General features: G+C 37.9%; 1 protein-coding gene across 1 annotated transcript in view; it reads left to right on the forward strand.

The window, feature by feature from the left end:
* CYB5B (cytochrome b5 type B) overlaps positions 1-16489 on the forward strand; it is a 36074-nt gene extending 19585 nt beyond the window's left edge. Inside the window, exons 4-5 of the mRNA XM_045814906.2 lie at positions 8961-8989; positions 12637-16489. Of these exons, the coding sequence (XP_045670862.1) occupies positions 8961-8989; positions 12637-12727 (120 nt within the window). The 3' untranslated portion in view covers positions 12728-16489. The remainder of the gene's footprint in view (positions 1-8960; positions 8990-12636) is intronic.
* Positions 16490-18305: the final 1816 nt, after the last annotated feature.

Consider the following 18305-nt stretch of genomic DNA (forward strand, 5'->3'; position numbering starts at 1 on the left):
AAAAAAAAAAAAAGAAATTCTAAAGCCGTGCCCTGTATGGTTTTGAAAGAAATTAGTTTATCGGTTCAGTTGTAGAAAAGTATTTCTTATTCTTACATTAAATAATACAGGTGATAATAATTCTGTGTTGGAAAAATAATTGGAAAATTGGTTTTCACTTAAAAGTCTGAGGAGCTACAGATTGAAGTAATTGACCGGAATGGACCTTTCTGTCCCTGTTACCCAGATTTAATCCTTTTATCATATAGGCCCAAATAGGCCTATACCAATTTCATTTACTCAGTGATACAGCAAAAGCAAAAGATTAAATATTTGAAAACCTTAATGTGCACTGCATAACATAGCAGGCAGAAAATATGAAAGCCTTTTAGCTTCCCACAAGCAGGGCTGTTCATTTCCTTTATTACTTCAGGCTTTTTCTTGACTTCCTCCTTCAAAGAGCGATCAGGTTACCTTTTCACTTAAAGGGACAGCAGTTTAGTTGCTACCAGAACATCGTGGTAATAACTTTTCCCCCTTCCAGCTTCTTGCTTCCCTTTCCTCATGAGCTGGAATTACTGAACATGTTTGATACAGCACTTAAAGTTGGCCTAGACACAAGAATTCTTTCAACTCAAGAGATTGCTTGACAGTATCTGCCATCTGTTGCTGTGCAATCTGGAGTGTTTGTGGAAATGAACTCTTCCCTCTTGCTACACTCTGCTATTCTGAATTGTTGAATTGTTTATGGAGGGGGATGAAATGATTCTTCTAAATGCTTCCAGAGCACTGTTCGTTGGTCTGTCTTCCCCCTCCTAGCACATGCAATGAAGGTAAAGTTTGAGCTTCACGTGGCCTTGCTGAGTATAATGAACGTGTTTGGAAAACATTGGTCTCTGTTAAAGTAAACATTTAGTTCAATGGATATTCCCATTTGTACAAGAGCTACACGTATCTGCGAGCCATAACCCACTTGTATCCAACAATCATGAGAGTACCTTTACTAAAACGATAGAAAATATTTTTGGAATTATAATTGTCTAAAAGTCTACAAATTGCTTCTTGATGCTGTTTTTCTTGCTTGGTAGTTCAGTATGTGGTGAGGACCATTCTTTGGAATGGAGAGTGCTGTTTTCAGATTGGACCACCTGTGTTGGAATCCCTGGGCATGTTTCTGAAATGCCTATTTCCTGGGCTTCCACTACTATTGATTCATAATCTTCGGAGGTGGGACTTGGGAATTTGCATTTGAAGTAACCCAGGTAGCCAAGCACCAGACTTTTTGCCAAATGATGTGCCCATCTTTTTATTTGAAAACTTGGGGAACTTTAATTCTCTTCTGTGGAAAGCACTATCTACCTTGTATAGGCCAAATAATGAATTAGAGCTGTCTCAGATAAATCTTTTGAGCCTTGGACTTTTTGTAAAAAAAAAAATACAGAAAAAGAAGCCCTTTCAACTCACTGAATTCTGTATAATTTAGAAGTTTCCAGATGTAGTTTGGCCCCTGCCTGTTATAAACAGTGGCTAAAGGCAGTGTATTCAAAGCTGTTTTTCTCACATCTGTTGTACCCAAAGGACAGTCTCCATTAAGTAGAGAGTAGTTTATAGAGTGTTTCCAGTCACAGTGCTATACTTCAGCAGATCAGGCAAGGAAAAGCTTTGGGAAAAATTTCAAGGCCATCTACATAGATTTTCACAGAGCTATAGTCCAACCTGATTTCAGTTCCAGAAAGAAAGTCCTGGTCCCTCAGATTTATTTCTTACAAAGATTTTAAATAAGTACTTCTATATCTAGGATGTAGATGTCTCCTTCCTTAATTTTTCTTCACTCACCATGAAGTAAAGGATGTGAAATTCATTTCATTAATACTTTCTTTTGGTTACAGGTTCCTAAACCTCTACAAAGAAGTGATTTTTTTTTAAAGCCTAATTAAGAGGTGTCTTCTGCCTCAGGGGACAGAGTTTTCATTTCCCTTCTTTTTCTTCTCCCTTCCTTCATTTCTCCACTTCTCTCCTCCCCCCACAGCTTCCCATCTCTCCCCTGCCTGAAACTAACTCCCCCCTCCCCGCCCCCTACAAAATTAAAAAAAAAAAAAAAAAAAAAAAAAGAAGCCTCCCAGAACGTGCTATTCCAGAGTATAAATCAGGAACCTTTCCCCAGTGTTTTGGCAACTATCTTTCACACTGCTTTTGCTACAATAGAGGTAAATAACTGATGGTCACCATTGTTTTCTTGTTAGATTGATAATGTCTTCTGAGGTCCAAGGCCCTGAAATAGTACAAAACTAAAATGTAAAAGCTTAGAAACTACAGATCTGGCAACAGATGCTCTTCTCATCTGGTTCAGTCGTAGATAAGGGACTAGAATTAAAAACCTTTTTGTCTCTGTGAATCTCTTCCTCCCTGGTGTAGTCCCCATGCTGAGAGCCATCAGTCTTCTATTCCTACTTGAGTTAACATTTTTTTGGTCTGCTTTGGATTATGGAAACTCACCTTAAAAACACTTGGGTGTTTTCTGTGCCATTTTGCCTGCCTGTCTACTGTGCGAGTAAGCTGGACACATTTGTGGTCCGTCATGTCTCTCTCTGGGTGATGTGTTCACTTGTGGGTTCGCTGTTTGAGCTGCCGGCAGTTGAGGAGATGAGGTACATACACTAATGCTATCCTGGCATAAGTAGTCAGTACGTTTCATTCATTTATTCAACAGATATTATTTAGGTGACAGTTCAGCTGCTTCAAGTGTCATTACAATGAACAGATTCAGTAACCTGTTTTCCCATTAAAATTTTTGAATGGATAGTACATGATGTACATGGCAAAAAATTGAAATAGTGCAAAAAAGTGTACTTTTATATATACATTTTATATACAAATAATACCTATTATTTATATATAATATTTATTGTATATAATTCATAAATTATGTATATATATACACACATATATAAATAAAATGACTCCCTTCCATCTCCAACTCTCAGTCTCCCTGTTCCCCTTCCTCAGGGGTAGCCAGCTACCATTTTCTTGTTTTCTCTTCCCAAGAGATTCTATGCATTCAAAGATATAAATGGGTGAACAGACAGATTGATCCATTGATCAATCAGTTGATAAGCAGACCAACCATCCCTTCCTTAAAGAATTGCATACTATTCAGTACCTCGTTTCTTTCTACTTAAAATTTTTATCTTAGTGATTGTTCTTTTTTTTTTTGGTATAAGAAACCCACTTTATTTTTTTTTCAAATTATTGTTTAAATTCTAGTTACTAAACATACAGTGCAGTTAGTGATTGTTGTTTAACAGTATTCCATAGACAAGACTTGTGATCAGATGGCATTTGCTGTACGTAACAGGATTTGATGTGTTTTTTTGTTTGGTTGGTTTTTTGAAGATTTTATTTATTTATTTGACAGAGAGAGACAGCAGGAGAGGGGAATACAAGCAGGGGGAGTTGGAGAGGGAAAAGCAGGCTCCCCTCTGAGCAGGGAGCCTGACGCGGGGCTTGATCCCAGGACCCTGGCATCATGACCTGACCTGAAGGCAGACGCTTATCGACTGAGCCACCCAGGCGTCCGCTGATGTGTTTTTTAATAACAAATAAGATTGTGCGATGCGTGGGTGGCTCAGTTGATTGAGCGTCTGCCTTCGGCTGGAGTTGTGGTCCCAGGGTCCTGGCTCCCTGCTCAGTGGGGATTCTGCTTCTTCTGCTCCCTCTGCCTACCCCCATGCTCTTTTTCTTCTCTTGCTCTCTCTCTCAAGTAAATAAGTAAAATCTTTTAAAATAATTAGATAAATAAAACAAATAAGATTGTCTCCATAAAGTCTTGACGGTGTTATTTTAAACTTCATTTTGTAAGTTAAGAGTTAACTTTTGAAATCTAGTAAATTCCATGTATGTTAGAAGCTATCTATAAGTTGCATTTAAAGGCAGATACATTTTTTTCTTCCTGATGCTGCTGACTTATACAACAGTTTTCTAGAAAATGTACATAATATTCAGTTTACCTTCTCTTTCATGGGAGAGAAACTAAAAAAGAATACATTGTTTGTAATTATATAATGTAGTTATTTGGTTGCAGCATACCCAGAATTTCCTTCAAAGAATTGTTTAATATTCCTGTCATACATAAAACCTAGTTTATTAATGTTTGAAGTGGTTACGCAGATGCCCTTTAGATAGATGAGTGGTGATTGCTCTTTACCAAATAATTTTGCATGGTTGATTCATTGTTCCTGATTTTGTCTAACATTTCTTTTTTGAAACATAATATTTTGAAATAAAGCATAGAATGTAATGGCCAAATCCATCTTGTAAAACAAAATACCCATTGCTGCAGCATCTCAAGGATTAATGTCTTCTCATAACACTTTATTTAGAAATAGTGTGAAGTTTTGCAAAAGAAGGTGTTAGAAGGATAAGGTAACATCTTTTTCAAATCAGCCCTCCAGTGTTAGAACAAGTTTTTCACTTCTTTGGTCCCAGTAGAAATTATTTTGCGAATGTTGAAATTTTTTCTTCAGTGATGTCTTATATATGTTATCACAGTGGATTCTCGAGAGAGTCGTACAGAGATTTGTCTTGGAGGATGTTTTTCATCTTTGAATTTTGCCCTTATATGCAGGGAAATGTTTTTTACTTGACTGGGCTGACTCTAGGGATGATACATCCTTTACAAGACAGTAATTATTAATACATTGAAGCTTCTTTTTTTTTTTTTTAAAGATTTTATTTATTTATTTGACAGAGATAGAGACAGCCAGCGAGAGAGGGAACACAAGCAGGGGGAGTGGGAGAGGAAGAAGCAGGCTCATAGCAGAGGAGCCTGACGTGGGGCTCGATCCCATAACGCCGGGATCACTCCCTGAGCCGAAGGCAGACGCTTAACCGCTGTGCCACCCAGGCGCCCCAATACATTGAAGCTTCTTAAGAAGGCCGTCCTCAAGACCCACATATGTCATAGTTGGGACTATAAAATGTGGAAATCATAGATTTCAGTAGTGAAGCTCTTTAGATTTTAAGAAATACTGAAATTCATATTATGACAGTTCATGCTATAAAGTCCATTGTATTATGGGGGGAAAATCCTTTCCAATAATGTTTGAAACCAAAAATTCCAAAGTTGTTTTTCTAAGTTACTGGCCACATAGAAACCAAAGTGTTCTAAATAAAAAGCTGCAAAAACTAGAGGACCACCCAAATACTCATGAGCTTCCCTGAAGGTGTCATGTGGCTAAAAATCCACTTTTTCCAATTTTAAATACTTGGAATCCTCTTGGAATAGCAAGCATCTAATTTAGGAATTAAAACATAAGCTTCTAAAAAAAAAAAAAAAGCTCCTTATACACCATGCAATAGATTTCCCTTCTATTTAAACCTCTGAAAGTCTAAACTGTTTAGGCTGAAGGTTCACTTTATAAATGCCCTATGTATATATTTTAATGCATCATAATCTTAATTCACTGTTCCTTAAGCATGTGTTTTCCCATGTTTTTTTCAAAAACGGTTTTCATAGTGAAGCCATGCCCACTGACCCCCAAATCCTTTCGTGTATGTTTGCCAATTGCTACGTTTCTTTGTCGTTCTCTTAACCATATCAAAGAGAGTCCATACTTAGAGTACAGCGCCTCTTGGAATAGTACCTAGAAGAGCATATCTCTGTATACCAGGTGTAAGATAGAAAAATTTACCTGTGGGTAGTGCTCCTTCAATTTTTCCAGAAGTAGGAGAATAGTCTTTCCTTCTCTCTAACCATTAGAAGGCTGCTATTGTAGATTTTGCTAAAATGCCCTTGGGTCAGAACATTGTGTTGAGTTAATTAAATATGGCTTTAGAATTAGAGTTTATCTGGTCTGAGCCTTTCATTTTATAAGTGAGGAAACTGATTTAGCATTGAACTTGGAAGACTGTAGACAGTTTCAGTTATGAGCAGTTTAATAAAAAGGCTACTCAGATATTAGGATATATTTCCTTTTACCCTGTAGAGTCCGTGTTTATTTTTTTATTATATGAGGGAATGAACGCTTTAATGAACCTCAAACTTGAAGAAACCAAGTTATTCAAACAGTTCATTTCTGTTAATTTTGAACTAAAATCAGAGTAGACTTAAAGCAATTTAGTAGTGCGGAAGTGTATTCCAGAAACATGCATATTGATTACTTGGCAAGGCTTTTAGTAGAAGCACTCTGGATTTGATCTGCTCACTTGTAACTAAAATCATATAGTATTGCAATTACAGCCTTCCATGCCAAAGTTTGAGCAGTCACTGTTCTCCTGACCAAAAATCTTGCATGTAAATTAAGATGTGGGCAAGAACATAACCAGCCAGATATGCCTGAACACATGAGGGAGTAAGTTAAAGTCAATCATAAACTGTAGGAATTTCACTTAAGAATCCATTAGATTGAGCACAGAGCTTTGGAGTGGAAGTGGGAATTGGGGAGCTGTGCATAGAGAGAACGGCGGGGGGGGGGTGTGAAGAAAGGTTTCGTGTGAACAAAACCTTTTCTTTTTAATTTGTTAGATTAAAAATAACTTACGTGGCTTCTTTCCAAACTTGGCTGAGGTACTTGGCTTCTAAGAGCAGTGCCTTGAACAACTGTTTCATTATAGTTGATTAAAAGTGGAGTCACTGTAGTTTGCCATTTACTTGGCTGTAAGTATCCTAAAGAGAGGGTCCACTTCTTTCTCTTCTCTTTCCTCCAGTGATAGGGAAGTTGGTCTTTTTGCCTCCAGGGATGGAATGATCTTAAAACAGGAATTGAGGTATTTAGGTTTGTTTTTTTTTTTTAAAGTATGTTTAAAATTTTTTATTGCTCATTAGAAACTTTTACAGTTGGAGCATATTATGGTCTTCTCTCTGGTCTTTCTCTCTCTTTGTTTTCTCAGTTGCTTTCTGCATTGTCTGAGGTTCAGTACAGTTAGCACACATCCCAGGCTTTTAGTTGTAAAAGAGGCTAAAGGTTTGAAATTTAGAGAATCCGGTAGTGTGAACTTTGGCTTTTACTATGAGTACAGATTAAACACAGCGCATATATTACTCTATAATGCTTTCATGTAAGCCATTCAAATTGTCCCAGTTCTTTTAATACTGACTGTACCATTTTTTGTTCCAAAATCATTGGTATATATGTAGATAAAGCATTTCTTGATGAAATTCAGTTATTTCATGGCTACTATAGTGATCTCTTAAAAGGCAACATTATAAATTAATCTGATCCACACACTACCGTAACTACTACAACCACCACCTTCCAAATCTATAAAACATTTGCTGTTTTTTTCAAAGATTGACTTGTACACGTTTTAATTAACCTGATTCATGGTATTTTAGTAGAGATGTCCCAGATAGCAGTAATCATCAAGGTTTCAAAGAAGGATAGTAGTTTATTAATGTGGTTTATCTGAATCTGTTTATTAAAAGTTTTATTTGCCTGTAGGCTAATTTCTTTCTGGTTTGGGGCATGTATTCATTTGCATGGCAATGTTTTGGGTGTATGAAATTAAAACTCATTTCATGATCTGCACAAAGTATCTAGACCAGTATGTAGGGTTTTTGGAAATTGTTGGTGATTACTGAAAATTGTGGTTAAACAGAGTGAATAGTCTGTGTTCACTAGCATACTTCTACATATTGGCAAAGAGGATATTTTGGGCAGCAGTAACCTCTGCTAATGGGTTTGTCCTCTGGCAGTAAGTTAGCAGGCCTTTTGTGTATATAGCTAATTAATGGACTCAAGGAACTTCATTTGATATTTACTTAAACTGGATTTAAAAATTTTAATAACAGCTTTGTAAGATATAATTCACATACCATCCAGTTTACCTCTTTAAGATGTACCCGTCAGGGGGTTTTAGTATATTCATAGAGCTGTGCCACCATAATCACAATAATTTTGGAACATTTTCATCACTCCAGAAAGAAAACCCATACTATTAGCAGTCATTCCTGTTCCCCTCCAACTCTTCTTCCCCTGCTGCCCTCCCCCTGCCCCCAGCCCTAGGGAACTGCACATCTACTTTCTGCCCCTAGATTTGACTATGCTGGACCTTCTATACCAATGGATTTCTAGAACATTTGTATTATATGTGGTGTTTTGCATCCAGCTCATTTCACTTAGCATAATGTTTTCAAGGTTCATCCGTGTGGAAGCATGGATCAGTACTTCATTACTTTTTATTGCCAGAATTTTGTTTTTAAGGTTATTTTGATTTTTTCCCCCTTAATTGCATTCTTTCCATGTCATTGTTAAATAAGCCCTAGGGTTTCTAATCATAATTTTTATGATTTCAGAGTAACTAGTTCATTTCTAGAAGCCACAAAGCAATCATCTGCATGCTCTAGAGCATTTCACAGTTGATCTACTTGACACTTTTTGATCTTTTGAAATATGTTTTCAGAAAATGTGGTCTTGGGGCACCTGGGTGGCTCAGTCGTTAAGCGTCTGCCTTCGGCTTAGGGCGTGATCCCAGCGTTACGGGATCGAGCCCCACATCAGACTCCTCCGCTGGGAGCCTGCTTCTTCCTTTCTTACTCCCCCTGCTTGTGTTCCCTCTCTCTCTGGCTATCTCTCTCTCCGTCAAATAAATAAAATCTTAAAAAAAAAAAAAAAAGAAAGAAAGAAAATGTGGTCTTTGCTATTGCCAGTGGCAAGCCCAGCTGAACTAGACATATCATGATTGCAGCTAGTTCATTTCGATATAGTTTGTATCAATAGCTTTTTTTTTTTTCTTACACGTCTAAGAAAGTTTAGGATATTTTTCTATGCTTTCCTCACTTATTCTTCACTAGGGAGTACCAGTATGTTGTCAGAAATAGAATTCTTGGTCCTCCCAGTGTATTAGGTTTTTGAACATCAAATTGCATGAAAGACGAAGTTCTGTTATTAGCTGCAAAGTTTATATAGATATTCAGGAAGATTTACATACTTATTAATCTTCTTTGTTTTTCTTGGTAACTTTTGAATATGCATCTTCTTCAGGACCCTTTGAAGGATACCCCGTGCAAAAGGTTAGTATATTCTTAATGGACTTCCTTATGCTCAACATGATGTCTGGCAGAGGTTCTTCTGTAAATATACGAGTATAACATAACTTAAGACTACAGTTTAACTTGGGAAGAAAAGGTACAGCTTGGGGAATATAGTCAAGGATATTGTGAAAGTGTTGTATGGTGACAGATGTTAACTACCCTTGTGGTGAGAGCACAGTGTAAGTATGAACTTGTGGAATCACTGTGTTGTACACCTGAAACTAATGTAACATTGTGTTACTGTATTTCAAGTATATGTTAACTATATTTCAATTTTTAAAAAGTATAGTTTAATAGCTAACTCTTTTTTGGCCAAAATTACTGCAAATTCAGTAGTTCCTTACCATTAGCAAAATTAATTTTGACAGTTTCAATCGTTTTGAGTAATCTTGAAAGTTCATGCTTTGAGTAATTTTTAAATCATGTTGTGACATAAATTGGAATCACATTCGGTGAGAGGCCAGTACATGGACAAGTAACTACTGTTAAGCCAAGCCAGCAGTCTCTGCAGCTCAGCCCTGCTCTGCAACTTCCACTTAAAACTTAATCTCATTTAATCCTCACAATCACTCTGTAAGGTGGATGCAATTATTGCATTTTATAGAAGGAAAAAATATGTATTGCATGCGTATTCAGGGATTTGGGTTTTTTTCAAAGGTTCACTTCAAATAGTGGTTTTAGGAATACTATAGTATGAGCTCTGAAAGGTTTGCATCCCTTAAATGTACTTGAGATGACTCAAGTCCTTGGCTTGTAAAAAATCTTTTGAACTATCTGTTTTACCTTTCTGAGACCCCACTTAAAGCATTTCAGAGAAAGTGAGAGAAAATGTGTTGTTCTCCCTCCCCCCCATAAAAATATGGCCTCTTTTTAATTTGTGGTGAAGGACAGAGAATTTAAAAAATTTAAACTTAAGAGGAAACTATTAATAAATTTGCCTTCCTTAATGTTAAGGTCTTATGCTCAGCCGAATACTCCAGAGAGTATTTGAAAACACAAGCCCTAAACTTGAAGTAGACTTAGGCTTCACATAACACTTGTTAAGAATTAGTACAGGGGTGCCTGGGTGGCTCAGTCAGTTAAGCATCCAGTTTGGTTTCAGCTCAGGTCATGATCTCATGTGTCATGAGATCGAGCCCAGTGTTGTGCTCCATGCTCAAAGGGAAGTCTGCTTGAGATTCTCTTGCTCTGCCCCTGCCCCCATTCATGTGCTTTCTCTCTGTCTCTAAAATAAATACATCTTTAAAAAAAAATTATTATGCAGAATACATAAAGAATTCCTACAAATCAATTTAAAAAAATTTAGTAGAATATGAGAAAAAGACTTAAGCACTTCACAGAAGAGGAAACCCAAATATTGGCACATGAAAAAAAAAGATTTTAATTTCATTTGTTATCCGAGAGATGTAAATTAAAATCATAAGGTAGGGGCCCCTGGGTAGCTCAGTTGGTTAAGTGTCCGACTCTTGGTTTTTGCTCAGGTCATCATCTGAGGGTCGTGAGATCTAGCCCCGAGCTGGCTCCTCGCTCAGTGGGGAGTCTGCTTGAGATTCTTTCCCTCTCCCTCTGCCCCTCCCCCTGCTTGTGCATGTGCGCTCTTTTTCCCTCTCTCAAATAAATAAAATCTTTAAAAAATAATAAAATCATAAGATACATGATGACTACCAGGTTGGCAAAAATTGAAAATTCTACAAATAAGAGGAGTTGTTGAAGAAGTGGATCGCCAAGGTTCTTAGGTCTTCTTAGGGGAGCGTAAATAGGTACAATCACTTTGGAAAAGAATTTGGCATTATCTAGTAAATTTGGCAATGTGAATAACTTTTGACCCAGAAATTCCATTTCTAGGGATATATTCGAGAGAAATGTGTGCACAAGTATGCCAGGAAACACATACTAGAATGTTCATAACAGCAAAGTACTGGAAACAACCCAAATAACCATTCCTTAATAAAATGAATCCAAGACATAATAAAATAAAATGAATGAATCCATTCTGGTATATTCATAAAATTCTGGTATATGCCTAGAGTGGAATATGCTACAAAGCAATAAAAACGAATGAGTCACCACTGCATGCAGTAACCTGAGCAGATCTCCAAAAGAGCGTTCTGTCTTCCGGCCAAGAAGTTACTGTTGCACCTAAAACTCTTTTGGTGCAGCATAAATCCATTTCCTCTGCTTCTATCCCAGTGACAGTTAAGTATTACAAAGGGTTGTATGAGGGCTGGTGGTCGACCATTCTCAGTCTTTTGTACGGAAGAATTTCTCTTCAGTGTTTTCTCAAGGACCCTACTTTTGTCTCTTGTGGTGGTTCTCCGAGATACCTGAATTGATTACCTTTCTGGGGACATTACTTCAAAGTTCCCATGTGCCATAGTGCTGTTGTACATGCCAGTTTGCTTGCTTTCTTTTTTTACACAAAGCTCCTTGGCTGACATTCTAAACTTCTCTGGGGCAGCTTTCGGCCATACTTAAATGTGCAAAGTGCCAGGCATGTTTAGGCAAGGAGAATCATTTTTGTTATTGAAACTCAGCCAGTTTTATTGGCTTCAAAACCTTTTAATACCAAGGCTACGTATGTCTTAGTAGAGGGACATACAGGTCATTTGGATCATGGAAAAATGACATTTTAAAACAATCAGTGCTTATGAGCTGAATAGAGAAGAATTATTTTAAGGAGAGTGACAACTACCCCAGCATGCCTAAGGAAAGTCTCTTACAGGACTTCTCAAGCCAACTGCCATTTATTTAACTTTATTTGACTTTTTTCCCCCTAAAGATTTATTTATTTATTTTAGAGAGAGAGCAGGAGGGAGAGGGAGAAAGAGAATCTCAAGCAGGCTTGATCAGGTTTCGATCCCAAGACCCTGAGATCACGACCTGAGCCAAAACCAAGAGTTGGTTGCTTAACCGACTGAGCCACCCAGGCACCCCAACTTTTAAGCCAACAGCCATTTATTTATTTAACTTTTCAGTATGTTCTTTGTGGGTGTGTATCCTTGTTAGTGTCCAAACTTAACTAGAGATTTAGAGGATGGGTCTGGAATCAGACCGGTTGACTCAATTCACTTTGTAATTTGGGGTACAAGGCTTGTATTCTCTATGTATACGAGAGTAATAGTAGTACCTACCTATTTCATAGGGTGGTTGTGAGGATTAAATTTAGAAAATATATGTGAGACAGATATAACATTGCCAATAGTTGTATTAAACAGTATTGCTTTTAAATTTGTAATTATATCTATAAAATGGTGGCTTTTTGTCCTGTTTAAAAATATTAATTGTAGAATATGTAAAAAACAAAGCACGAAGAAGAAAAATTTAAGCCATCAATAATCCAGAAATAACCACTACTTGTCTTTGTAAAAACATAAAGAGGTGTGTATATATTTTTTAGTATCGCACTGTGCATTCTGTTTTTAATCTTTTTTAAATTATTGTTGAATATTGTCATGCCAATCCAGATTTTTATTTTTTTTCCTGCTACTTGGGTGATAAAAGCAGTTAAACTTCCCAAAGTAAATCAAAACTCTTTGCTCATAAAAATATTAAAATGTGGGTGTTGAAAGATAGCAAATATTTGTTATCAGGTGTTCACGGCTTCATTGCTTTCCCCCCACTTCTAGTTGCTGGTCATACTGGATTTTGCCCATCCTAGGCGCTATTGTCTTAGGTTTCCTGTATCGTTACTACACGGCGGAAAGCAAATCCTCCTGAGGAGACCATGTGGAAGTTGGAAAGCATATCCATTGGGAGTGCGAGCTAGAGACTTGTTTGGAGGCCGAGCGATGCCCTCTTCTCGAATCCTGCTGGGTGTGTGCTTCCCCCTTGGAGCCCAAATGGTTGGCCAGACATCCAGCCCTGACCTGGGGCCAGTGTCCTTCATTTCCCAGAGCCTTACTCCCAAAGCACCTGCTCATTGTTCTGTGTCCCTGCCAGTGGCCCCTCTCTCCACTGGCTTCCACCAGCCCCTTTGTGTTCCCAAACTTGGTTTTATAGTTACAATCCATATGTCCTAGTGACATTGTACTTTGGTAGAAATGCCTGCTTTCCAATTCTTTGAATGCTCATTAGATATTCTTAACAGGGCAACACACTCTGATTTTGAAGCTTTCCTTTTTCCATTTTTCCTTGAAGTAAATATATATATGTATATATATATTTAGTTCTGACTTAATTCTGTTATTTATCGTAAGGGGTTTCATTAATGAAGTAAAGTTGCACACCTATGATTTAAAACAAAACTGCCAAATGATCTCGTTCCTTGTTTATATTTGTTCAGACTAGGAAGGACCATGAAATCCTGCCCTCCCTCCTGAGCCTAGTGCAGCAGGTCGCTCTTGCTGCCCCCCCCCCCCCAAGTCTGCCAAGTGGTGCTGGACAGAACTGTGCTTCCGTTGTATTTCTTGGGAGTGGTGAGAAAGAGGGAAGGGGAGAGGTGAATTGGGGTGGTAGGGTGAATTCCTAGTCCTCTTTCTTTCGCAAAATATTGAAGACACTACTTTAGGACGGGAGTGTAGGAAAAGCACCAAAGACTTCATTCTTTTCTTTTTCTCTCTCTCTCTCTCTCCTTCTCTCCTTCCTCCCTTCCTTCCTTCCTTCCTTCCTTCCTTCCTTCCTTCCTTCCTTCCTTCCTTCCCCACCTAAAGACATCATGCTCTACTTTGGTGTGGCACCACTTTCCAGCCATCTTCTTTCTTTTCCCCCCAACTGTCTTTTATTGATTGAGATACAAATTTATAAGTCTATCTGTAGAACTTCACCAGGGATTTTTTAATTGATTGATGAGCGAATTTTTTTCATTCCCCATTTTACAAAAGCAAGAAAGTCCAACTTGATCAAAGATAGAGTACCTGATCTGCTGTTAGCCCCAGTTAAAGAATTTCCATAGTAAGGTGGCCTTCGAAAGGGGGAGAGCGTAACAAGAGAATGTTTTCCATTTCATCCAGATTTTACCTCTGTGGCTCCAATTTGTGGTTTTGTTGTTTTTCCATTGAGGGGGAAAAGAAAAAAAAACCCAACCAACTAGTAGTTTTATTCCTTGGATGAGTGTTTAATTGAATAGCAGGTCATTATTGAGAATTCTGTGAGTGTTTCTTCTTGGTTCAGGAATTTCTCTGGCTTACTTGACTTTTTTTTTTCCCTGTGGAAGCACCTGAGGAGACAGCGTACAGGCTGTTTTCTGCCAACAACTGTTTGTGGTGATTTCCGCCCCCCCATCTTTTAAGGATTACCAGTCTGCTTCTGAGCCATTGTCCTATGCAGCAAGGAGCGGCTTAGTTCCAGAAGGACCATGGACACTACTCAGTATCTACCCCCTCCCCACTTCCAACTTGCCACGGACTTGACAAGACAGGAAAGTGGCCCGCAAAGCACCGTCTGCCCATGCAAACTATTTACGAAAAGGTTCAACCCAGGTCCCGCAGTTGAGTGAGTTCAGAATTCATCAAAATAATATTAGCCTTGTATTTGCACACTTGGATATGATATTATGAAGAAATTTTAGGGCATTTTGGCAGATTTATATATCAAGGAAATGGGAATAGTTGAACTTTTATCTTTAGAAAATATTTTTTATAAGATGCCACTTTTAGACAATTTATTGAAAAAAACCTTTGGTTATTATGTAACAAAAGTGGTGTGACTATTTATGCTCCTCCCATTTGAAGGCATAAGGAAGGGCTGCCTTGAATAAGAATTGGTATTTAATTGCTGTAATAATTAAGCTGCATGATTACATGGGCCACATTGGGTAGAAATGAAGAACAAAGGAGTATTGAGGAACTGGAAGGGAACATTCAGGGTGAAACTAAGCCAGCAGATAACTTGGATCAATTAAAAGTATGTTGGCAGTTTCCAAAATTAGATGAAAAACATCTGGTTTATAAGAAATGTTAAAGAGTGATAGTCTTAAGTAAAATTGGTGGGCTTTTTTTTTTTTTAAATATTTTTAGGGTGAACACCAACACGAAAGATATGTTTTTCTATTTCATATTGGTCGTCTTTTCCTGTTTCTCTCTGGACTTTTTACTCGGAGCCAGAGGAAAAGATTTTCAGACTTGGTCTCTACCGTCCATGAAATCCATCCAACACCCTGGGCTTCTTTTGATCTACTCCTGATGTCACTTTGTATTAGAAAAACCACATTTGGGTCCATTTGCTGTTAATCTGCTGCCTACATAAACAGCCAGGCGAAAGGTAGAGCTAGTGTCCGAATTTGCAGAGGTTTTTCTAAACAATCAAATAATACAGTATGTTAGTCAAGTCCATCAAAAGGACTTGTTTTAAGAGATAGACTCAAATTCTCAAAACAGTCTCGGCATTGGTAGGTCACGAAAACCCATCTGGAGAGCAAGTGGAGCCAGTCCCTGTTGGCTGACGTGGCCCCCAAGCGCTGGTCTCTGGGGGGGGGGGTGTTGATTCCCAAGGAGGACTGGCTGCTGCAGCACACTACACTGTACACGTGACAGCTGGAGGTCACAAAAGGAGGAGACGAGGGAAAATGTGTGCTGCCCACGTGGGGATGTGAGTGCCAGGTCTCCAAAATTTCCTAGCCCCTGTCCTTTAGTAATTGGTTTTGGTGTCTAAACGACTCCACATTTGTAAAGACAAGAAAGTGGTGGGGATAAAGTTGGTATTGTGTTTAGTTCTTTTGCAACCTTTTAAGCAGAAACAAAAATCCATTGGAACCTATAATTTGAGCCTGTAAAGTTCTTCGAGCAGTTGCCATAAATGCATATGTTGTGAGATAAGAGCATTGTTGAGTTTATAGTCATTGACTTCCGATGTGGAGCAATCAGAAATGCTTTATAGGCCAGTTGTATCATTACTTATGGTATCTCATGCTTCAAATCTCAAGTGATACTTATCTGGTTAAATTCCATTTTAGGAGAATGAAATGCGGAGCATTAACGTTCATTACTTCCTTCCCTGGGAGAAATGGAATCAGACATGCCTTGTCTCAACAAGAGATTGGTTTTTTGTTTTGTTTTTTTTTTTTGGTTTTTTGGTTTTGTTTTTTTAAACCATCTCACTCTGTTGCCAAATATCATGAAAGTAATGGGGAGTTTAGTTCACATTTGGCTGTTCTGTGAAATGGCCTGGTTTGGAATTTGTGGGGGTGATTTCAGAGGGAGGTTCCAGAAAGCAGAGAGGTATTTGTCAAGTTACCTACCCAATATCTAGCATCTTACTCATATAAGTTTTAGGAGCTGCTCTTTTCTTGTACCCATATTCTACATGTGCTCGTTGGGCAAAATGTCATGATTATTTAACTTACTTTCTTTTTACTTCACCCTCAACTGTGAACGAGTAATATTAACATTCCTTTTGTGTATTCAGTAATGGAGTTTGTTTACCTATTTTATTTCAGTGTATTTTGAACAAAGATCTTTGTCTCTTTCTGCTGGAATGTGCACACAGTGAATGTTTGTTAGAACTACACACAATAAAGATACTGTTTTCCTTTTCTTGCCCCAACTACAGTTATTAATTTTTTTTTTTTAAAGCAGAAGTGTTGGCTCTGTAATCCTAAGGTGTTCTGGAAGAAAAGAATTTGAGAAGCATGAAAGTCCCCTATATCTGTGCTAATATTGGGGTTAGTGTAACTTGATGGGGAGTTCTGTGGTTCTTCAATGGTCCTTCTCCTGCTCTTTCTTTGAAATTAGTCGCTCAGTTGATAATCACAAGAGGCAAAAATCAAGACTTTTGCTGTATTAATTGGGACGTGAAATGGCAACCAAGTAGACCAGTTGGGAGTTCTGTTTTTACTGAAACCTGGTAAAGAGAAGCCAGTACAAGGTAATAATATTTTGTTATCTGCAATGCCAGTCTTCAAATGATTGTTTTTCTTGGAAATAGCTAAAGTGTTGGGGAAAATTAAACACCGAGATTGAAGTTCTAGCGACTGTGTTAATTAAACAAGGGAAATAAACAATTCTTATAATTATCTTTAAAACATACTGATAGCCTTCTAACATTACTAATGAGACATCGTTCATTAGGGCTTGGTTATTTCACTGTCACATGAATTACTAACAGGAAAGGATAGGCCCATTCTTACTACTAGTGTTCGAATCTAATGTTTAATCTCCAGTCCTAATAATTTGTATGGCTGCACTGTTCATGAACTGTTCATGATACTGAATATTTGGCAGGTGCTTAACAAACCCTGGTTTATTCCTGAAAGCCTGAGGTAGAAGATTGGGATTCCAATTATGTAAATTTAAGGTAAGAAATACCCACACAGTCTACTAAAGTGTTGGTAATTGTAGGTATTTTTGATAACCTAACATTAATTATCTTAATAGATACCTGTAGTGTGTATTGAAAGGACCACTCAGCTTAATCACATATATTCCAGCGTTGAAAAAACTTAATTTTTTTTTTTTAAGATTTTATTTATTTATTCGACAGAGAGAGACAGCCAGCGAGAGACGGAACACAAGCAGGGGGAGTGGGAGAGGAAGAAGCAGGCTCATAGCGGAAGAGCCTGATGTGGGGCTCGATCCCACAACGCTGGGATCACGCCCTGAGCCAAAGGCAGATGCTTAACCACTGTGCCACCCAGGCGCCCCGAAAAAACTTAAATTTTTTTTTTTTAACTTAATTTTTTTAAGACTTTTTTTTTTTTTAAGTAATCTCTGCACCCAGCGTGGGGGCTGAACTCAAAACCTCAAGACCAAGAGTTGCATGCTCTACCAACTGAGCCAGCCAGGCGCCCCTAAAAAACTTAATTCTTTCATAAAGCATCCAGGAAAGACTAGAGTTGCTGTCAAATAAAACATGAAGATACAGCTATAATACTCTTTATCATTTGTGTGCCACCTACTATGTGCCATGTAGTACCTGTGAAAGCATTTCCGATCCTTACCCTTATAGCATCTTTACACAGTAGATGGGGATATCTGAATTTTGCAACAACTTGCCTGAGGCCACACAGCTAAGATGAAAGCTAGATTTTAGATCCAAATCTATCCCTAAACTCTCCATTTCCTCTATTGATGGTTCTCATATAAAAACTAAACCACAACTGTATAAGAATTAATAATGTACTTGGTAAATCTACTAATTCTCATAGGTAAGTGTTTATGATCAATGAAATGGGATCAATAATAATCATTTTCTCTGAATTAGTAGTTACTAAAAAATGGACACGGTCTTAGGAGTCCCTGAAAAATCTTGGTTGTTGAAGAGATCCTGTTGTTTCACTGGAAACAACTTATTTAAAATGATCCTTGTAGGGGTGCCTGGGTGGCTCAGTCAGTTAAGTATGTCCCTGCAGCTCAGGTCATGA

Source organism: Ursus americanus, chromosome 21 (genome assembly GCF_024610735.1).
Source record: "Ursus americanus isolate L20-20 chromosome 21, mUrsAme1.1.p, whole genome shotgun sequence".
NCBI classification, from domain to species: domain Eukaryota; kingdom Metazoa; phylum Chordata; class Mammalia; order Carnivora; family Ursidae; genus Ursus; species Ursus americanus.